A 23,391-nucleotide genomic window follows, 5' to 3' on the forward strand; every position below is an offset into this window, starting at 1 on the left:
TTTGTCTGGTATCACATGTTAAATATTTTTAATTATTTGATGCAAGACTTTAACAACTAATTATGTTTAAATCAATGCAAATATGCTATTTAATTAGAAGCTTCCTCCTGGATCTACAATATATGCATGGCTGTCAAATCTATAGTTGGAGTGGAGTTGGGCCAAGCTTGGAAAACGAGGGAAGGAGCGATATATATTTCTCCTAACTCTTATTAGGAGCCGGCAGGGATGCTTCCTGAATCCTGAATGCTTGCTCCCAGGATGCTTCCTGTTAATTTTTAGGACCATTTTTCATTTTCTCCACAAGAATCCAATTTCAAATTAGCATGTTTTCAGCCTTAAAAAGTAGCATAGCAAAAGTAAGTTTCCCATTTACCAGAAACAGGGGTCTGCAACTCATGATTGTCGTGAGCCAGCTATAATTATAATTTATGAGCCGACACATTACTTTTTATAAGTTCATGTTTTTTAGACAACTGCTAATTTGATATAATATTGGAGTAAAAGTATTGAGTTTAACTTTATTTATGTATAATTTATCTTTCATCTTAATTAAATATTTTATATGTTAGAGCTTACTTAATTATTAAGGGTGTGTTTGAGCTACTATTGTTAAAATATAGATTAAATAATTGAATTCATCTATTTTTATAAAGTTAAGATTTTGTTGACAACACATATATTTTAGTTGGAATTGAATCGAATCAAAATTACTAAAAAAAACCTTATATTACTTTTTTTTTTTAAAAAAAAAAACTCAAATTATAAAGAAGAAAAACAAAAAAAAAAACTTGAAAACGTGGGTGACTGCGACCAATCCTGTGGACCATACAAAACAAAGTAATAACTATTTCTATGGGATAGTCATTGCATTCCAATGGTCTATTTCGTGAATCAAACGAGCACTTAATTTTGATAGGTTTTCAAGTCACTATTTGAGAAAGAGTATTGCTACACATTTTCACTCTTACATTTGTTGGCGTAGCCTTTAAAATTACTATTGAATTTGAAGTGAATTATTTTTAAATTTTGATTTAATAGTAATTTTAAAAGTTACAACAAGAAGCGTAAGAAGTAAGAATGTGAGAGTAGAAGGAGGATGTGTGTAGCATTTTTATGAGAAAATAAGAAAAGTAATGGGCTTCTTAGCCCAAATTAATGAAGTCTTGGATCTTTGGTACCCCACATTCCCCAGCAACTATTCATTTTTTTCATTTTTTTTTATTTTTATCAGTTTTTGTGGGGGGTAGTGAGGGGGGGGGGGGGGACACTCATTTAAGAAAGAGAGATGATTGCTGAGATAAGACCAGTCAAATGTTCAGACACTTGCATGGGAATGAACTAGCAAAGAGTCTCTGCTCTCTCTCTCTCTCTCTCTCTCTCTCTCTCCCTCTCCTGATCTTTATATAAATAAATAAACCTTGCCTCTTAGTTTGCCAGACTCAGACCGACTTTTCTTGACTGCTACCTCTGTCTGCCTTCAAGTGTCATCTGCCAAGCTTTCTCTTCTATCACTTTCTTGATAACTTCCATTTCCAATTTAATCCAGAGCTTTTAAATGGCAGCCTTTTCATACCAACACCACCCTTTTCCTATTGATTCAATTTTCTTGCCAAACACCCCTAATATTAAGATGTCTAGCTTCATGGAAGAAAATATCAACACTAGCTGTTTCTCTCCACTTTATCCACTTGAACCTATGCAGGGGATTCCTTTTGAAGTTAAAATCCATGAAAGCAGCTGTCTTGACCACGGCTCAAAGGTTGCTTTTAGTGATAATGAGCCTTCTCTGGCCAAAAAACAAAGTACAGAGTCCTCAACAGTGGTGGATAAGATTGATAGTGGCGAGCAGGTTACTCAGAAGGTGACTCCCATTGAGAAGAAGAGGAAGAACAGAAACAGGGCTTCCATGACTTATGCTCAATCTAAGGTAGGCCACAACAAATTATTCATATAATTTCAATTCTTGCGCATGTGGGTTCTGACTGTTGTTCAAGATTTTGAATCTTTTGACCCTATTTTGTTAATCAAAATGGTTTTTGATCTTTACTATATGCTCATTTTATTAGGATCCGACAGAAGGGAAAAACAAGAAACAAAAGAAATGCAATGGTGCCCTGAAAGAAGCTGGAGAGGAGAAGCAGCCAAAAGCTGAAAAGAAAGATCAGAAGAAAGTTCCTGAAGAGCCTCCAACAGGTTACATCCATGTAAGAGCAAGGAGGGGCCAGGCAACAGATAGTCACAGCCTTGCGGAAAGGGTACAAGTCATGCATTCTTAAACACCCCCTGGAAATTGCCAATTGCCAATTGCCTGTTATCCCCACAAAAAAGTAAATATATTTTGTTATGACCATATATACACGTCTCATTTTAAATCTTCTTTGTAAATTGATTTCAGGTAAGAAGAGAGAAAATAAGTCAGAGGCTGAAGATCTTACAACGACTCGTTCCTGGCTGTGAGAAGGTGGATTTCAGTTATTTGTCTTCATTTCTGTCTTTTAATTCCTTCCCCTTTATATGAGAAGTATTTTTTTTCTGACAACTTCATGTGATTTGGTTTGAAAAAAGGTAGCTGGAAAGGCCCTCATGTTGGATGAGATAATCAATTATGTTCAGTCCCTACAAAATCAAGTGGAGGTAACACCAAACCGAATTCTCTTGCTATTCCCTAACTAATTAACACCCTTAAAAAAAAAACGTAAACCGATCGATGTTGTTTTTGTCATTTTACCAGTTCCTTTCAATGAAGCTTGCTTCGGTGAATCCCATGTTCTATGACTTTGGAATGGACCTAGATGGTGGATTCATGGCCAGGCCAGAGGTATGCATAGATGGGAAAATCTAGCCTTTCATTAATGGAGTAGCAATTACCCAATTTTCTCCATTAAATCTGATGAAATTTTCGTCTTTGACATGAATTTAGATTCAGAGTTTGACGAGCATGGCATCAGCACTGCCATCTGTGGCACAATGCATCCCCTCCCTGCAGCCCACAGGTTTTGCTGATACAACCCCCCCCACCGCCTTTACAACAGCAAATAACTATCCTATTGTGAACAGTTCTGCGGCTTCAATTTTACTCGAAAATGGCCTCTCTGATCAGGTACATATTTTACAATTGGAAAGTTAATAAATAAAGAATATGAGATAAGAAAAAGCCCATTTTTTTATTTTTTTAATTTTTTTTTTAATTTTTTAAAATTTTCCTAACAATGACAAACACATCATTTTCAGGATATTGCTAGTGTATTCTGTGATCATGTGGAAGACCAAAGACAAAAGTTTCTTAATCCATCTGGGTTCAGCAACTTGTGTTTCTTCCATTAATTAATGTAAAACACATCAACTGCCCTACAACAATCGGTATGCCCTCAAATCCTGTCTCATAGAAAATTAATATTATAAGCAATGAAAATATATATCTCCATTTAATTATTTGCAATATTATAAATATATATTTATACTTTTGTGGATTTATCTTTTCCAGATAATGAAGAAAATCCAAACAACTGCCAAAACCGGAGGAAGAAATGCAACCTCTTTTCTTCAGCAGCATCAGTTCCAAAGGAGGGCCCTTCCGGCCCCTTCTTCACCCAAAAGTTCTTGCTCCATGTCGATCGGATTAAAGTGATGTCTGAAGATGAATAAAGGGTAGAAAAATCAATGGACGAAGAACATGAAGGACGTATACAACCGACAAAATAAGACCAGATCTTTTATAGATCCTTAATTTGTTCCTGTCTATTAATTCGATTCCTCCCAACTCTCTCATGCACAGATTCCAAGAGCTTGTGGTGGTTACGCTAGAGACATCAGAAAAAATATATATATTTATATGTATAAAATAAACATTTGTCATTAAAGCTAGTGATTCTTGTGGGTTACAGTTATTCTGTTATTACAGTTACTTTTACCGTTATCTCTGTTCCTGTTGTATTGAGATGACTGGGACAGGCATTTATTGGTGGAATCTTCTGTGTTTTGGCTGTACTATTATGGGGTTGATGCTTCTGCATGGGTGAGTTACCCCTACCCATCTATGTAACCGTTGTGGAAAGGACCCTCCTTTAAATATTATATATAGTATTTCTTCTTCCTTAATTATTATGTGAATGATATGTAGCCACAGCCACAGCCACAGCCACAGCCACTCCTTTCGTTTGGTTTTTCTCTTGTTACTTGTGCTAACTGCTAACAAAGAACTGCCCGTTCCAAGTAAAAATGAGTTTTTGGACAATTTTCACTCGAGATAGGGAGAATATGTCATAAAATGATCAACTTATCTTTAACTCAAAACTCAGTACGTACGTGTGCATTAGGTGCCGTTATAATTCACTTACAAATTGATATAACAGTTTACTGTTTACATATATGTCACCAAATCTTTCATTATATATGCCGCGCGTCTCAATTCACCTCCTTTGTTGCTGCCTTGCCTTCGCACCTGCACTAACGACACAATCACCTTGTCGATCTCATCCTACTCGTTTGAACTATTCAGGGCATAGGTCTCTAACCATTGAAGCCCATGGTCAGATTGTGAGTCTTTGGTTATAGCGCCATAGAATGATATGAATGACGTGATCAATACAAAATATACTGCCATATATATATGCACGTAAATTTGTCCTGAATAATATTAGTAAAATAAAGGGCAATGAATTCAAGATGAACATATTTAAATTGCTTGATATATATATGATAAGAAGTATGAATAGACGAGGGAGGTAGTTAGACAAAGGAGGGGTCCGTCCTTTCTCAACATTTAGAGGGGGGGGGGGGGGGGGGGGAATATGTATATATATATATATATATATATATATATATATATATATATATATATATATATATATATATATAGGAAGTACATTAATATTTTAAGCTACCACGGTATATAATTACAATCCATGTGAGTTTTATGTTCCACCCTTTTTCTTAACGTTTGACCCACATGTTTCGATGTCCTGACCAATCAATGGGACCATCATTTGCATGTGTGCTCTTCAATTGGAGACATGTATGCTAATTTATTTAACTTGGTTTCTTTTATATCCGGTCCAAAAATAAAAAAATAAAATAAAATTTCAATCTTTGATTGCAATATCCAGTCCAATCTCTTTCACAGGTTGATCCGATTGTCGGCTATTTTTTGTTAATTTTTTTTTTTCTCAAAACAAAGGCATTAACAAATAATCTAAGACACACAATACTTAAAATTGTTCACTTTTATTTCACATTTAGAACACGTTTTTAAAAAAAATAAAAAATGCATCCCCCCAAGCTAAAACGTATTTTTGTCTTCCAAAAGCTTTGAAAAGTGGGTGCCGACGATGTTAAACTGTTCATAAAAGGTTAGGGATAATAATCATAGATCTAATATATTGATGGTTCAATCTTTAATTAAACTTGTTTTTTTTCTTTGTTTAATCATGACTAGTAAGTCAATAAGAGACGTATGGCCCGCTAAACTAGCTAGTAATTATGTGATGATCTATATCTAAAACATTTCTCATTTGCCGACTGCAAACTGGATTGCAATAGAACACATGCATCTACAAGAGTAAAAGTATTCTTAGTAAGCATATTCTTAAATGCTGTAACCATGCTTTGTAGGCTACCAACTCATCATATTGTTCTTTAGGGTCCCCCGGGCCCATGCATGTTTTTCTCTTTAGGGTCCACCATGCTGATTAATTAGTCACATAATGGCATTGTCTCCTGCCATTATGTTAGAATAAACATATTACTTGCTATCTTCTAACCATCAATCTACTTTTATTGCTCTCAACCAGGGCGAACTACTAACTAACCCTAAAAATATGGATAAGACACTACAAAAAAAAAAGGACAATTATGAACGATTTTTTTTAGACGGTTTCTAAAACCATCTAGAATTAAAATTTTACAGATGATTTTTAAACAACCGTCTGTAAATAAATAAATATGGACGGTTTGAGTAAACCGTCCATAAATGTATAGACGGTTTGAAAAAAACCGTCTATGCATTTAAAAAAAAAAATGATATTTAATGATGTTTAATGATATTTAATGATATTTTTTTTTCAAACCATTTGGAATTATTGATATTAATGATATTTTAAAAAAAAATGGTGACAAAAATTGAATGGATTATATATATATATATATATATATATATATATATTAATTATGGATGGTTTGAAAAAAAACCGTCCAGAAATGTAAATTTTCAGACGGTTTGGAAAAAACCGTATGGAAATTCATAAGGTAGTCACACGCGGATCGACACCCTCAGCTGTAGATTGAAACATTATCAACGGCTTAAACGCATCTAAAGAAAATGACGCGGATTGAGAAGAAAATGAGTAAAATGTGAACCCAGCCCCTCGATCTGAACCCCACATTGCACATTCACCAAGCGAAGAAGGCGTACAACCCCTAGCTCTGAACCCCACATACAATGCAAATGTGAACCCCAGCCCCTCGATCTGAACCCCAACCGGCCGAACGACAACCCTCATGACGGCGGGATCTCGACGGAACGGCAGGATCGAGACGACGGGAGAGAGTGCCGGAGATGGAGTGTCGTATATGTCAAACTCACGCCGGTGTGCGTGGCTTTTCTGTCACAACATTTTCGGCTGGATCTGGTGAGGTCATCTGGGTTTCCGGCCGAAACCCATGCTCGGCATCTCTCTAGCCGGATACAGAGAGAGATCCGGCCGGTTCTCTCTTCCTCTCTCTTTCTCTGTCTCCGGCCGGTGTGCGTGGGTGACGGATCTCTCTTCCTCTCTCTCTTTCTCTGTCGCCGTCCAGATCTCTCTTCCTCTCGCCTTCTCTGTCGCCGACCGGTGTATGAAACATTCAGATCGACCATATTAATTAGTTTAAATATAAAAAAAACTAATTAATATATTAAAAAAAAAAAAACGAAATAGGAAAAAAAAAATTAAGTCTCGACAGTTTTGGGCAAAACCGTCCAGAACTACTTCTGGACGGTTTGGACCAAACTGTCTAGAATTACGGACGGTTTTGTCCAAACCGTCCAGAAATTTATTTAGCGACATTATATACTAGACGGTTTTAAACCGTCTAGAATTTGCTTTTTTTTTTTTGTAGTGAGATAAATGTTATTTTACATTCTCCCACCACATTTTGATGATGGGACATGCTCAATTCACCCACAGACCAATCTTAATTAAAAAGGAAAAAAAAAAATTAAATGATGAATTGAGTATGCCATGTTAGCTAAGTATATATGCTAAAAGAATGTAAAATAACATTTTTAAAAAATATATATATAAAGATAAAATTTTTCTTTGTTTTGGGTTGAAAAAAATTCATCCAACCCACTATATTATATTGATGTGTGTACGAAATGTATGTAATATGCAAGTGAAAATTATATGCATTTCAAACACATGTTATTTTAATAGATTGGATTGAAGAAATTGCAGAAAAACTGTCTAAAACATAATGTTTGGTGCATCCAAGAATAAACATCTAGGAAATGAGCCTCCCTGGCTCAACGTTAACCTCAAGAGGCTCATTATTGATTATAAGTCCTATGGATCGATTGAACTTGGCCAAACCCAGATGGACGGGCGTACAAGCAATAGAGAGACGTTGTGTGTACAGTATTCGGACCACTACCACCTAGACTCCTAACACCCCTTTATTCTCGGGGGCTAGGAGACGTTTGCATAACAGAATGGAGGCCACAAAATCAAGTCAATTATCCTATAGACCCCCTCCCTAAACAACCAAGTGCGGGTAATTAAACACTCCATAAAGAGAAAAGAATGGGCTTACTCACGAGTACACACAATTCTAGACAAACATTTTTCTTATGCAAATTTCTTAATCTCATTACATTTTTCAAACACTACTGACTTAAACATTAAAGTGACCTCTCATTGGATCTCGGCGGGACACTTTGTACTTTTATTTGTAGGTTCTTTCGATTTAGGATTCAGTGTGTAACTGACAAATTCTTCGGTTGTTCAATAAAGTAAAATTTCACAACCAAGACATTTTTTCACCCCACACATGATTGAGGGAGGCTGTTCATCACATGCATACAAAAGCCAATTAAAGACTAAGAGCTTGTTTAAGATTATGTTAGGAAATAGAGCTTTTGTCTATATAAAAAGTTATAAATAGTTTTTTAGAAAGAAAAAAACCCTCATTGTCTAGCTTCCCCAAAATACAGTTTTAGGCTTTTTTTATAGCAAAAAAATGAATGTTTTATAAGTTTTTACAAACGGACCCGTCTTTGCTCGACACAACTTTTTATGTACTAAAAGTGTGTTTTAAGCTTCTTAACACAATTTCAAACAGGCTCTAAATCACACTTTATTGTGCTAGCTTTCTTCACATACATTTTTATCATATAGGAAGACAGACAATAATTAATGCTATTTTTTTTAATCATTTTGTTCACGTAACCATTACCTTGGCCAACCCTGTGCTATTTTTTCATATAGTTAATTAATTAATATAGTATCAAAGTCAAGGTCCTTATCTTGAATGTTGGCTTTACAATTTACTTCTTATTTCAATTAAAATAGTATACGTGTTATCTCGTCCCACCGTGTGAAATGATCTCTAAATTATTAAATTAAATAATTAGATTCACAATTTCTTATATATTGAAAATTTTAAAATAAATAATAATTTAAAGAGCCTTTTAAAACATTGGGTAAATTAATTTGCTTTTTCTACCCACCCATGTCAGGTCTCTCAATTTGTTGGGGGATTGCCAAGTGAGCAATATCTCTGGAGAGTTCAATTGACTTTATCATGACAGACATACATACATGTACATCAAATTAATGGGTGTTTGCCATGCGAGCATCCCTATGGAGAGACTTCAATTGATTTATCATGACAAACATATATATACATGATACATCAAAGTCTTTAGTTGGATTACAGCTACGTTATGTATTTATAACCTCAAATTATCTTTTATTTGTCAACGTGAGAAGAGTATATAGGACCATATGGACTATGGTACATCAATCTATCTATTTTGTTGTCACCATCTCATGCTAATATGCCATTATGCATGTTGACTGCCCCGACATGCCATTATACATGTAAGTTTGAGGATATTATAGTAAATGTTAAATTATCACTTATCTCAAAAGCTTAAGCTAATAGAAAATGATAGATTTAATCCTTTAAAGACTATTTTAACACTTTCCTTCACGTGTGACTCCAAACTCTCTCTCAATAAGTGAAGTCGAACACGTGAAATGTTTAATTAAAATTGGAGGTGAATTACGAAGACAAAATTTGAATTCAAGACATCTGCTCTAATACCATGCATGATAAATTATCACTTATTCAAAAAGTTTTTTTTTCTTATGTTAATTCATCCAAAAAGTTTGAATTAATATAAAATAATAGACTTAATAATTTAATTAATATTATAAGAGTAAAGCATTTTCTAAAATGATCTCTCTCTCTCAAGTGTACTAAATAAATAAAATATAACTAGAGCTCTAATCCGACATTAATTATATATACCAACCCATTAGACGTTGATGAAAAGGTTACTTCAACCCTAATCATATAAACAATCAGCATATTAAGTGCTAATGATAAGTCATTTGGATTGATTATCTTTCATTCAACGCTTTATTCTCCCTGCGTTTCTGGCGCTTTTGGTCTGATTCCATGGTCACGGACTGTCGGGGATGCAAACAAATTTTTTGGAAGGATATTTAATTGATTGATTAAATTAACGATTTGACAAGAATACAATTATATATATACCCCTCGACTCTCTAGCAATTTTTAATAACAAACCATTCATTAAATTTTATATTAAATCACATCGATCAACATCATCACACATTTTTCTTTTAAGAGATAGATAGAGCGTGACAATTTTTACTTCTTGTTGATACAGTATTTCGGTAGGTGACATGTCGATCAATGATTCGTCAGAGTACTTCCTCTTCTTAAATCTGCAAACAAGAACTGCGTTGGGAGACGCCGACAATCCCGCTCCAATGCTTAATTAAATCAGATGATAGTTTGAATATGAGCAGAGTAATTTTTAGAAGTATAAAAATTACTTTAGCATTTGCGAAAACCCCTTTATTAATAAGGGTTGGAGAGTAGTTGGGATGTTCAGAGTTCCCGGTTTATGGGGAGGTCGGCAGTTGAGGATGGCGTAGTCACGGGTGTACGGACGCCCCAGGCTTCGTGTCCGATTATCTCGGGCACATGATCCGGGTGCATGATCCCGTCATGAAAAGCGCGTGGTTGATGCGGCTTGGACCCACGATCTAGGTATGCATCGTTCGTCGTGTGTCTAAGTTCTCCGGTGATCCTGAAATATCCGCGTACGCGGGTTATTCGGATAACCCGACCCATCTACTGGGCTCGAGTGGTCGGGTCTTTCGAACCGGGCCGAGCCCAAATGAATTTTGATGGGCTTTAACGAGACTAGGAGAAAACTAATATTTTCCCTAACACTTCCAATTAGTCTTTTATAAATGGCGGTCTATGACATTTATTCACTAAACAATATTTAAATTTATCTGTCAAATTTTTTTATTATTTTTTTCTTTTACACAGATTGTGCCATATGATACTCATACGTATAAACTAGCTATTACGCGAGTTTGTAAAAAATTTGTAGGCTGCAGTACTACTTCAAACATTTTTCAAAGAGATGTTGGTTGATAATTTGCTATGCAAATATATGTGTAATTAATTTGATATGTATCTTGAGTCACAATATTTTGTGTAATAGTTCTTTAGCAAATGTATTTGACAAAAAAATAAATAAATAAAAAATTCAAATTTATAGCAAGGCAATGATTAAGATTTAATTTGTGAGACTATGACTACTTCACTGTTTGGAGGAAAAATCATCAGAATAGTTTTAGAATGATACTTTCATTATCACTTTCTTTTTTTCTTTTTTTCTAATTTCATTATCACTTCTTGATGACGGTTCCATATAGCGTAATGGGCTAGCAAACTCTACTACAAGTCATTTTCAGTCATAGAAAGCCAAGTGAATATTGAACCAGTTGCATTACTTGAATATTAAGGCTTCTCTTGAAGCAATTTCCAAGGAAAATGACTTCACAAATATCCATACCATCTTTCTTTTCTTTTCTTTCTTAATTTCTCTCTCTCTTTCTTCTTCTTTTTTTATTTTTATTTTATTTTATTTTTTTTATTTTTTTTTATTTTTTTATTTTTTTTAATTAGTTTCTGTACCATATATGCAACGTACAGAACATCATAGATATCTATTGATCACAACCTTCTAGTTTTTATTTTCTTCCAAATTTGAAGATGGAATTTTAATTAATACATTCCACGGAATTTAAATATAATATATGTATCAACCGTCCTCCTTCTCGGAAACATCAGAAAGAAGACAAAAAACCAGGTTTGAGGTAATATTTCTAGCTGTTTTGATTGAGCTTAAGTACACTAAAAAACAATGAATTTTAATTTCTGGAGGTCTTCTCGATCTACTACTTGCATGCTCGATCTCTAGCTCGTATATTGTTGCTTTAGCTAAAAGATAAGGACGACGTAGGATTATGATATTGATACGCATCCATTAATTATATCGTCCCATGCAGGAGACGGTTATGGAGGGACCATCGATGGGCACGATGGTTGGGGGCGGTGCATGCCACGGTTAAGGCCGGTGGGGCCGTGGTCCACCGGGAGATGAAGGGGTCGTCCAAGACCGTATATATGGCAGGGCCCCAATTGAATCGCCATTGAATTGCCTTGTCCCTTTTGGTCATGTTGAGAGAGAGAAAGAGAGAGATAGGTAGAAGGTGACACTGATTTTATATGATGCTTTGTCCATGTCTCTCTTTGCAACTAAAGCATGGGCTGTCCCCAAAATAGACTGGGGGACTTTTGGTCTCACTCACTCACTCACTTGTTTTCATACATACCTTTTAGCTTTTGAGAAGACCGGAAATAAAAAAAAAAAATGTAAAAAAAAATTAATGCGACATTTTACACCTTCTTACATTCTTATTTAAGGGCTAAAATGACAGTCCATTGATTTTTTTTTTTTTTTTAACAAGAACTAATTCAATGACAGATGGACATGGCTACGTTTGCCCAATGGAATGAAGGTTGGATTAGAGTCTAGTATGTAGTATTGCTAAAAATTCAAAATAAAAAAACTCCGAGAAATGCTATACGTACATCACACTTGTTTATTCTATTATGCTGATGTGACGGGGTGTAATAACCATTGGATCAGTCATTGCTAAAAAAAAAAAAAAATCAATTACTACTAGATCCTATGTATAGTGAGATAAATGTGTGACATAAAAATTACTAAAAAAAAAAAATCTCATTAAAAAAAAATAAAAAAATAGATCTATAATTTGAGGAATTCTGGAATTGCATCCATAAAATCAAGATGTGGGAGAATTTGGGAATTTTACTTTTTTCAATCATTAATTAAAGATGATCATGATGGCCATTACTTTCCATCTTTTCACATATTTTTTTTTTTAGAAAAATAATAGCCTTACAATTCTTTTACAACTTGATTGAAGGGTGTTAATTTTGTGTTTAGCAACTTTGTGGTTCGAATCACATGTTAGCACGTATTAATAACTTGTAAAAGAATTTTAGGGGTAGCATTACTCTCGTTGGTAATGTAACTTTTTTGTTTTTTAAACTCTATTTTGAAAGGCATTTAAAAGAAAAAAAAGAAAAAAAGAGCTCTAAATACATTATCTTATACATCTATCTACCTTTGGGCAATAGATTTATTTATGTCTTTTATTGTCGTGTCAATATAATAATCAAATTCAATCTAAAACACAAGTAGAACTTTATGCTCGTGAATTAGAAGCCAGAAAAAAATGTACTGTCTGCCTGCACGTGTCCAACTTGCCCACTTGACCATTCAGGCATGCACCACAACCACAAGTACAGGACCGGCTCCTTCAATTTTGAATTTTAAGTAGGATATATATATATATATATATATATATATTTGTTCTTCTAGTCCTATAAAATGTACTCACACGTGGATTTAATAAATTTAATGGTTGATTTAGAAAGATATATATAAAAAATATATAAGAGATGTTGAAAAATTATTTATCTCTTTTAAAATGGGAGAATCCTCCAACAGCCCAGCCCAACAAGAATTCGTTTTGCCACTTACCAAATGCGGGCCCATAATCGTCTGGCTTGTGAATAGCTTTATGGGCTATGGCCCATTCCGATTTCTTTACACCTCCTTCCTCTCCAATCCAGAAATTTAAAACTAGGGTTTCCACTGCTTCATCGACTAGCTTCAAATTCTTCGATTTTCGAAGCTTAGCAAGTGAATTAGCATCTGATGAGGCTTTTGCGGCTGAGCTTGTTGTTGTCTTTAACTTCTGGTCTCGCTGCGATCGTCGTCTACATCACTGGTTTCTCCACTCTCCGTACGTAAGACATTTGTATTTGTATGCTAATTCTTTGTGCAAATTTGATGAATGTGCTATCTACAGACGGCAAGTATCAGCCTTCCGATGAAGATTTTGAAGCCTTGCAGTCTTTGCAGAGCGATTTCCAGAAGTGTGTGGTGAGGTTTTTGTTTTTTGGTAATAAATATTGATGAATCTATGGCATTGCTTTAGGTGTTAATTGATTCAATTTGTATTATTATAGTGCCGGGAAATGAAATGATTTTACTAATTCGTTTAGCTTCTTGTTAAAATCGTCTTTGGATTAATTGAGGGTTTGGATACGGAATCGTTTCATTTGAATTTAGTTGCAAATGAGGTTACGTTGTGAGAATTATAGTAGCTTGAAGCATTCTGGTAAAATTCGACTTTTGGGTGGTTACACTCTTTGTGAAGTGTGTTTAGTAGATATGAAATCTGTTTGGTCGCTTTAGATGGTTATGAGGTTTATCTGACAGGGGTGGGGATACAAAGTGGTTCTGCCTTGGAGGGTTCTTCATCATAAAAAAAAAAAGAAAGAAAAAAAAGAAAAGAAGAAATCTATGTGAGCTACATGTTTTGAGTGTAGGAAAGTTGTGCTTGGTGTGAATTTTATATTTGCTGAAACTTGATTCTTGGTTCAGAATGCAAATGGATTAGGTTTACAAGCTGTGGGTGGTGAAGATTATTGTGAAGTCACGATAAACTTCTCAAGCGACACTGTCCCCAAATGGGTAGGTTCTTCTCTTAGATTTTCATCAGATTTGCTACTTTATTTTCTGGTGATGATTGTAAACGTATAAATTATGATATGGAATATGTGAGTCATTTTTCCGATGAACTTTTTTTAATATTTTATTTTCATGATATTTGGTATTTCATTTTATTGATTAACTGCATGTTGTTCTCCTCTGACTTAGTTTCTTGGAAATTTTGTATGTGAACAGAGAGATCCTAAAACTGGTGAACTAGAAGGGTTATCATTTGATTTTAATTTGTGCGAAGCTGTCGCTACATGGGAACAGGTGAGCTTGTGGTTCTGCATTCCAAAATATGTGATCCTACCATTTAACTGTATGCATTAATTTTGAAGGAGACAAGATATGCTTACAATAGACTTAGTGAGATATTTTTTTTAATTGCTGTTTCATTTAGTTAACTGACATCTTGGTGTAACAATGTTAAATCTGTTGTTCCCATTTCTCTTTACCTAGATTATTGTCAAGTTGATAGTGATTTTTTATTTTATTTTATTTTTTATTCAATTTGTTTGTTTAGGATTTCCTTGTATGCTTTACATTTGATTTGCAATTGAGTTGATTGCTCAGGTGCGGAATAGTACCACAATACTCACCAAGGAGTTCATTAATGCTTTACCAAATGGATGGGAGGAATACGCATGGCGCAGGATCAATAAGGGAATACTTCTGTGAGTAGTTTAAAAGTGACTGGTACTGCAGTTAGTTATTTTATTCTCTGTGTGAAATGAAAAATGAGAAGAAAATATTGAAAGGAAAGTATCTACCCGTATTATGAAGTATGTAATATTGATGCAGTTGGTATACTTTCATTTAAGCCAGTCATGAGCTATTTGAATGATGATGAAAACCTTATTATTCCCATGAGCTGTGTGAATATGTCATGGATTACTATTTCTAGTAAAACTATGATGTGGTATAGTATGAGACTTTTACATGTAGTGGAGAATGTTTAACTTTTTTGGTCAGGGATTTTTATCCTTCCAAAGAAGATTATTAGGGATATTAGCCGAAGGTTTAATCGGTTTTTGTGGAATGGGAAAGGCAGTGATTCTGCTAAAGCTAAAGTAGCTTGGAGTGATGTTCGTTTTCCTAAGAAAGAGGGGGGTCTTGGCTTGAAGAATTTAGAAGTTTGGAATAGAACTTCTATTTTGAGGCATATCTGGAATTTATTTGCTTGTGCTGGTTCCATATGGGTTGCTTGGATTAAAATGTGCTTGTTGAAAGGTAGGAGTTTCTGAAGTGTGAACATTCCTCAGGATTGTTCTTGGTGTTGGAGAAGGCTTCTCAAACTTCGGAATGTTGCTAGGAACTTTATCTCTTTTGAAGTTGGCGATGGTCAGAATATTCATTTGTGGTTTGATAATTGGCATCCTTGTGGTGTGTTGATTGAGAGGTATGGTTTTCGGGTTGTTTACGATGCAAGCAGTGGGTTAAACTATAAACTTTCTTCTGTTTTGAGTAATGGGATTTGGTGCTGGAAGCTGGCCAGGTCTAAGGATTTGGTTGATATTCAAAGTCGCCTACCAGAAATTCCTTTGGGCGCTGTTGATAATCCAATGTGGAAGGTTGCTAGGAAGGGTTCTTTTGTAAGTTCTGAAACCTGGGATTTCTTGAGGGATAAGAAATCTGAAGTTGAATGGTGGCATTTGATCTGGTTTCCTTATGCTATTCCAAAACATGCCTTTATTCTTTGGTTGGCAGTGCAAAACCGGTTAACAAGAAGTGATCGCCTTCTTGTTTGGGGTTTTAATGGAGACCCTCTTTGTGGTTTCTGTCACCATGTTATTGAAAATAGAGATCATCTTTTTTTTTAGTGTAGTTTTAGCTCGAGAATTTTTAACGGTGCGTTTGGGATTGCGATTTCGTAAACAATAAGTGCGATTTTAAACCAAATCACAGAATATAGATCGTTTGGAAACTGCGTTTTTAAAAATTGCGATTTGAAAACGCAGAAAATCCGCCTTTTCAAATCGCAGATAAGATGATGCTTTTTTGAAAACGCATAATTTTAAAGATAAATTCGTGATTTTAAAGACTAAACTGCGATTTTGCCAAACACTTAACTGCGTTTTTAAAAATTATTTTTTTCAAATCATACATTTTAAAATCGTTATTTTAAATCGCACTTTTTGAAATCGCAAACCCAAACAGACCCTAAGTCTTCTATGCAGAGGTGTCTTGGTGTGCCTTGTTTGCTTGACTGGCAGGTTATGTTGACAGAGGGTTGCAGAAATTGGAAGAAGAAAACCATGTTGGGGGTTCTTTGCAGGTTGGTTTTTGGATCTGCAATGTATGGGTTATGGAAAGCTAGGAATGCTATTCAGTATTGTGGTGTTCCTAGTTCTGAGGAGCAGATTCTCAAGAGGATCTTTTGGGAAGCTAGAACCCGAATTTCTGGGAAAGGTTCTTTCAAGAAGACTAGAGAAAATGTTCAGATTTGTCAGCTTTGGAATTTAGATGACTCTGTTTTGAACTAACTCTAGTTAGTTGTGTTAGCTTCTTGTTGTTTGGTGCAGCTTGGTTTGTTGTAGTTGTGAGTTGTTTTTGATAGTCTAGCTGCAGTTGGCTGTTTAGTTTTGTTGAGTTTGTAGTTGCTCAGTTTTGGTGGTTTATTTGTTAATAATATGCTTACTTATTCATCTAAAAAAAAAAAAAGAATGTTTAACTTTTATGTGTGTAATGACATCTTACTTTGTACTTTACCTATAAATCATGAGGAAGTTAAAAATTAATACAAAAGAAAAATCTTGATAGAAAGTTCTCTGGAGTCTGGTACTTGGTTTAGATATACCGTTTATAGTCTGGTGTAAATTGGGTTTTTAAAGCTGCTGAGAAACTTCACAGCCACATGCAAGATGATGTGTTTTATTCTCTGTTGCAGCAACCGCTGTGAGAATAAGACTCTTTGCATGGAGAAACTTTCACTGGTACTCCCTGAAATGCCTCCATATCTTCCACGGCAATTTGGCCGGTGCGCTGTTATTGGTAACTCGGGAGATCTTCTGAAAACTAGGTTTGGGAAGGAGATAGATGGTTATGATGCTGTTATTAGAGAAAATGGTGCTCCAATTCAGGTTAAGCTGCTCCTATGTCGATCTTAGAAATTCTGGTGCTTACTTCACTTAATGAATGTTCTACCTTTTCTAATTTTTGATTTATTACAGAACTATTCAGACTATGTGGGCAAGAAGAGTACATTTCGTCTCCTCAATAGGGGATCTGCCAAAGCTCTTGATAAAGTTGTGGAGTTAGATGGTATGAGCACCATACTTTGTTGTAACTTGTGAAGCCTGTCACATATTACTAGAAGCACACTAAAGATATGGGTTCTGCAGAAATGAGGAAGGAGGCCTTGATCATTAAAACAACAATTCATGACATTATGAACAAAATGATTCGGGTTCGTATGTTGTTTCCTTTTAGTTTTGCTCATCCTACCAAAACAAAAACGAAGTTGGTCTCCTATTTTTGTTGCTTAAGTTTGAACTTTTCCTTTTAAACATTTCTTGTTGCCGTAAATCATCAATTACAAATGTAATTAATTAATTGTTCTTGTAAATTGAAAATGATAGCTATATGTACATTGATTTCCCTTAAAAATTACATATATTTATCTATGTTCATACATGTATTCCATATTATAGGACCCTGCTTTTAATTGATGAATTTAACCCAGAGAGAAAAGTTTTATTGCTAAAAGGAAACCAATTTTCGAAATCTCTGCTTGCATCTACTTGTAGAAACTTGGCTCATTTGTATTCCCTCTAGAATAGATGGTTGCTCTGGCATTTGCTCGATAGGACTGTGAGACATTACTTCCTTGCTTTTGGGGATAATTATCTTACTGAAACCTTGGGTTTTCTTTTTTGGGGGCTATCTATGCAGGAAATTCCAATAAAAAATCCTGTATATCTCATGTTAGGTGCATCCTTTGGTTCAGCAGCAAAAGGAACTGGGCTCAAGGCTCTTGAATTTGCTCTGTCTATTTGTGAATCCGTAGATATGTATGGTTTCACTGTGGATCCCGGTTATAAAGAATGGTATAAAAATTTCTTTCAGCAGTCGGTATTTCCAATTTTATATACTTGATAATGTTTACCTGAGCAGGGAGCCTTATAATATTCTCAGGACTAGATATTTCTCCGAATCTCGACAAGGTCATACTCCTTTGCATGGTAGAGCTTACTATCAAATGATGGAGTGTTTGGGAGTAAGTCTTCAGCTTTTCTTTTCTCTATATGCTGATACTTCTGTAGTTTTTTTAATCTTAACCTCATAAAAATGGTACCGGAATAAGCTTTTCTTTTCTTTTTCTTCTTCTTTTTTTGAGAGAAGAAAGACTACCAATGCTCAATACCTGTTAAGGAGGCTTGAAGAAATTCTAATTAAGAGGTCATGGAGCATTGGTGGAGGTTTTTTTCCTTATGTGGTGTATAGGGTCAATGACCCCCATTTTTTGGATCCCAGATGGCACTTTCCTAGGAAAATGCTGTATATATATATATTTTTAAGTAATAAAAGAAAATACCGGATTTTCATAGGATAGTGCCATCTGGGATCCAATGCTGTAACCGAGCAAACAGTTATATGTTGATTACTGAATTGTAATCATGGTGACTGCTTGATATCCAGAACTAAATTTTAATATCATTTTTGCAAATAAAATTTTCCTCGTTGCAACTTGTATAAACACCCCAATCTTCCTTTCCTGATATGAGTGAAATCTTCTCATTGGTTATTATTTTTTATCATTGACTTTGTCTTTTTATCTTTTTCTTCTGCTTGTTAAGCTTATCAAAATCCATTCTCCCATGCGAGCTGATCCAAATCGTGTTGTAAAATGGGTACCAAGCCGTGGCACAATTAGAGCCGCTAGAATCACATCAGAGAAATTATTGACGTAAGTGAACTGAACTTATAGTCTGTTTCTAAATTTGAGAATACAGTATTTGAGAACAGGCTGCCATAATTGATTGGCTTGATTGGTCATGAACTAGTTGTGCTACTTCTATTTTCTCTCATAATTTGATAAACCTTTGCAATACTTGGTCCTGCAAGCTATGGCACATTATATGATTAGTGGAATATACATCAACTAACAGTTAGACAACCTTGCAGACACAGCATGGCTAAGTACTTGAGAGGCATGTTTGTGTATTGAGAGGGTTCTGTTTGAAATGGTCTCACCAAGTAGAGAAGACTGACAACATTCAATGATCCCAACCCAATATGATATGATTAATGCTCCAGTTTATAACTTTATGTGAGACTCCGACTTTCGCATCTTTATCTACAATGTTGGTTGAGTTCTCTAGTGCATTAATTTGAAGGAGGAGTAGATGGGGCTGATTAAGGATAATCCCAAGCCAGATTTCTACGGTTGAAAAATTATTGTATCGGACATGTGGTGAATGATATTTTTCTCTTCTTTTATAATTTTCTGTAGGAGGGTTGGAGCAGGGTCTGGAGACCCATTAGCTGCATGCTCAATTATTAAGGAGAGAGTTGAGAGAAAGCCTATCGCATTGTCAAACCTCAGAAAGGCTGCTGCTAACCATCAAAAATTTGTGAAGGGCACAACCATGTACCCTTTGGAGCACAGTCTCGGACATGGGGCACTTTGCACAGTGCCAGCAAATCGAATCACACAGAGCTGACTAGTGATCTGTGATTTGGTTTATTTCCACACGTTTGCAATTGGACGAAGAAATGGCTGCTGACCAATCTACGTTGCATCATTCAATATATGGAAGAATTTGTTGAAAGGCGATGAAGGTTTATCATACCCCCATGTTTAAACGAAGTTTTGATATTCCCCAGAGTCAGAAATGGCAATTGGAGGTCGAGAATACGTTTGCTTTTCTTCTAATTCTGGTGGTGTCCAACCAAACGTATGTTTATGAGATGGTGAGGAGACAGGAAAGAACTCTATATATATATCTTGTAACATTCAGTGTTGAAGGAATATATATATATGTATATATATATATATATATATTTTTTTTTTTTAAAAAAAATGAAAGCAAAGCAAAGAACGAATTTGTCAATTGTATTAGTTTACATTTTTTTTTTTTTTTTTTTTTTTTATTTGTAACTTTTATATCAGTTGTCAACATATCTTCCAGAGTACATGATGCTGCATTTTTGTGCCCGCTTTCCTATTTCAGCCAGTTGTAAGCTGGCTGAAATAAAATCCACGAGAAAATCTATCTTGATCTGTGACCTTGAAGCTGTGACCCACGAGAAAAGTTAAAGAGGACAAGTGACCCGGAATGGCAGAATGGAGGAAATAGGAATAAAAATATAGACTCCTCTCAATCAGTCATCCCCCTTAATTCTAATTTTGAAGGAGGCACAAAAATACCAATCACATAACTGGGACACGCGTCAGACGCCCAACAGCCACAGCACACAGTCCCATTCTCTCTCTCTCTCTCTCTCTCTCTCTCTGTCTCGCCGAAACACGTTCCCAGAGGGCAGAAAGAAGGCAGAAGCCCTTTGCATCTTCTCTCTCTCTCTCGCTCTGTGACCTCTGTCTCTGGATGTATATGCACAGCGCATTTATCTCCATGTACAAAAACATACCCAAACCCTAGAGGGAGAGTCTACTGGGGTTAGAGAGATAGACAGTGTCGGTGGTGGGATCGAATTTCTCTCTCGAACTCTCTCTGTGTGTATCCACAAATGCCCGAGATACAGCCGTCAGCAGAGAATCAGCTAAACGGCGTCGGAGCTGTGGCGGTGGTTTCTTCAGAGGCCTTCGGATCGAAGCGCCAGCGGAGGCCCAGCGTCCGATTGGGCGACATCGGGGGCGATCAGCCGTACGAGTCGCACATGCGGAGGAGCGCCACCACCGCCACCATCACCACCTACAACAACAACAGCAACAAGCAGTGGAAGCTGGCGATGAAGGACCCAAACAACAACAACAACAACAACTCCAGTATTGGCTCAGGTAAAGCCTCCAAGACTCGACCTTTGTTTCATTTGAGCTCTGCCGAAACCCTAGACGGGGAGGACAAAGAGGGAAACTTAGATAGTGTTGCAATTGGAAGCTGGAAGGTAAAGGATTCCAAGAAAAGAGCCTCCACGGCTAAAAGGGTTCGATCCAATTGGGTTTCCAGGGTTGATGATGGTGGCGGTGGTGTTGTTGTTGGTGTTGAAGGGGATGACAAATATAGCGGCGGTGAGGATATCGATGATGGGTATCGGGATTTTGATGCCGAAAACTCTGAAAGTCCATCGAAAGAGCAAAGCCCGATTCATTCCCTTGAGAATTTGGGTGTGGACTTGGATGGGCATGGAAATGAGAGAGATTTGCTTTACAGGAGAACCATTAGGGGTAGGGGAGTGGTTTCCGAGGGCCCCCATGATGGGGTGGAGTTATCGGGGCCGTCAGATACGGATTGGAAATGTGGGACGAGTGGTGGTGATAGGCATGGGAACGGGAATGGAAGAGAAGATGCGGTGAGGATTTGGCTCAACGGCTTAGGGTTAGGTCGGTATGCACCGGTGTTCGAAATCCATGAGGTTGACGACGAAGTTTTGCCCATGTTGACATTAGAGGATCTCAAGGATATGGGAATCAATGCCGTCGGGTCTAGAAGAAAAATGTATTGTGCAATTCAAAAGCTTGGAAAGGGGTTTTCCTGAGTTTAATGTTCTTTCTGCGCATGTGTATTGGTGAATGTAGGAAAATTCTCAGCCATGGCAGTGTAAGATTACATCTGAACCAATTTGAGCCTTTTAGTTTCTTTCCTCTTGACTCTTGAGAGATAGTATGATTAGGTTGTTTAGTGTTTCTTGTTTGCACTGTCAGCCTTTTTAATCAAGTGCAATTTTCTGGTATCCATTGCCTTGCCTTTTTAATCAAGTGCATTTTTCTGGTATATATTGCCTTGTTGATTTTGCCGTAGAAGTGCTGGCTATTATTGATAAGCGTGAGACAGTATGTGGAAAAAATATCCAGTGCCAATTGGTTTTGAAAAGAACAAACAAGAGTAATGCTACTCTTCACTCCCATATCACACCGGCCGACTTTGCATGTTTTAAGCAACTTCCGGGTGATGAATTGGTGTGAAAAATAGCATTGCTCTTTTTGAGACTCCCTTAGAATAGCATATATTGTCCACTTCCATGTTATATACACCAAATGTGGGATTTAACATATACACATGCTATGCCTTCACAGTTCACATTCACACAATCCCCTCGTAATCCATGGTATCACAATATCTTCTATTCAAATTCTTAACGTCCTCGTTGATGTTCCCGTCAAGCCATCAATGAACTGCAGTATTCCTGCTCACTCGGCTTAAGTAAGCTGGCTCTCCAGTGCTCCTGTTCAAATGGTTTTACTATGTTGATTTTGATACTATTTGTCCTGATCTAGGGGCGCATTAGTTTATGCTATCCAGTTTTAGCTATTATACTGCCGATGTGGGACGTGATAGTTCTAGATTTCCTTGTACAGGCCAACGTTTCAATGTGGTGCTCCTATTCTACATGGTTTTAATAAGTTGGTTTTGATACTATTTGTCATGATGCAGAACGCCTTAGCTATATCTGTGCATACCCCCAAAAAGGATTCGTGACTATTGAGAGCCCTAGAATTCCTTATAGAGCTTATATACACAGAGAACACATCCAATATGGGTCTTAGCATATATATGCACACTATGCCTTTATAATCCCTTCATAATTTGGGCTATCACATTAACAATGAAGACAATGTAGAACACCTTATTTTTTAAAAAAATTAAAAAAAAATAAAATTCTATACTTTATAAAATTGGTTATGCAATTTTGTATTTATTTTTCAGTTAGTAATCCTTGATTTTAAACTATTTTTCTATCATTTTATAGCTCTTTTGTCCCTTTGATGATATGCATTTTGAACTTGAAAAAAAAAATGTTGAGTAGTTGCAAAAGAGAAAATAGTGTATTGCGTAAAAGATAGGCTTGAATCTTATGCTTTCCATATTCCTTAAATTTCTTGTTTCTCATGTTTCCTTGTCTTTCTTTGCAACGCCTGTCATCTTAATTTTTTAGTGTCACACGTGAAAAGCACTTAACTGCAGATACATATATTATGGTTCTAATTTGCATATCAAGAAACTTGGGTTTTATCTTGGTCTAGTAAATTAGTGGTAATTGCAATTCAGTTCTCATTTTAGAAGTTGTATTTGTCTAAATTATCT

At 35.9% G+C, this 23,391-nt stretch overlaps 3 protein-coding genes across 4 annotated transcripts; all 3 read left to right on the plus strand.

The window, feature by feature from the left end:
* The first annotated feature begins 1,331 nt into the window (after window positions 1-1,331).
* On the plus strand, window positions 1,332-4,101 carry LOC133875581 (transcription factor bHLH137). Its single transcript, XM_062313756.1, has 8 exons — window positions 1,332-1,930; window positions 2,070-2,258; window positions 2,399-2,464; window positions 2,569-2,637; window positions 2,735-2,821; window positions 2,924-3,103; window positions 3,235-3,363; window positions 3,488-4,101. The coding sequence occupies exons 1-7, from the start codon at window positions 1,559-1,561 to the stop codon at window positions 3,325-3,327; spliced, it is 1,056 nt and encodes a 351-aa protein (XP_062169740.1). The 5' UTR covers window positions 1,332-1,558; the 3' UTR covers window positions 3,328-3,363; window positions 3,488-4,101.
* A 9,151-nt stretch (window positions 4,102-13,252) lies between these two features.
* Window positions 13,253-20,182, plus strand: LOC133874875 (sialyltransferase-like protein 2). 2 transcript variants are annotated; one of them, XR_009901401.1, is made up of 13 exons: window positions 13,253-13,430; window positions 13,497-13,570; window positions 14,075-14,164; window positions 14,378-14,455; window positions 14,759-14,859; window positions 17,073-17,265; window positions 17,356-17,446; window positions 17,527-17,591; window positions 18,077-18,231; window positions 18,320-18,401; window positions 18,982-19,091; window positions 19,310-19,454; window positions 19,638-19,776. XR_009901401.1 is itself a non-coding variant. In XM_062312762.1 (12 exons), the coding sequence occupies exons 1-12, from the start codon at window positions 13,343-13,345 to the stop codon at window positions 19,846-19,848; spliced, it is 1,338 nt and encodes a 445-aa protein (XP_062168746.1). In that variant the 5' UTR covers window positions 13,254-13,342; the 3' UTR covers window positions 19,849-20,182. The 2 variants fall into 2 exon arrangements, 1 of the variants encoding a protein (XP_062168746.1); XM_062312762.1 differs by lacking the exon at window positions 19,310-19,454 and having other exon boundaries at window positions 13,254-13,430; window positions 19,638-20,182.
* A 269-nt stretch (window positions 20,183-20,451) lies between these two features.
* On the plus strand, window positions 20,452-22,039 carry LOC133874876 (uncharacterized). Its single transcript, XM_062312763.1, has one exon. It carries the CDS (start codon window positions 20,876-20,878, stop codon window positions 21,842-21,844), a length of 969 nt encoding a protein of 322 aa, XP_062168747.1. The 5' UTR covers window positions 20,452-20,875; the 3' UTR covers window positions 21,845-22,039.
* Window positions 22,040-23,391: the final 1,352 nt, after the last annotated feature.

This window comes from Alnus glutinosa, chromosome 8 (assembly GCF_958979055.1).
Source record: "Alnus glutinosa chromosome 8, dhAlnGlut1.1, whole genome shotgun sequence".
In the NCBI taxonomy this organism is placed as follows: Eukaryota; Viridiplantae; Streptophyta; class Magnoliopsida; order Fagales; family Betulaceae; genus Alnus; species Alnus glutinosa.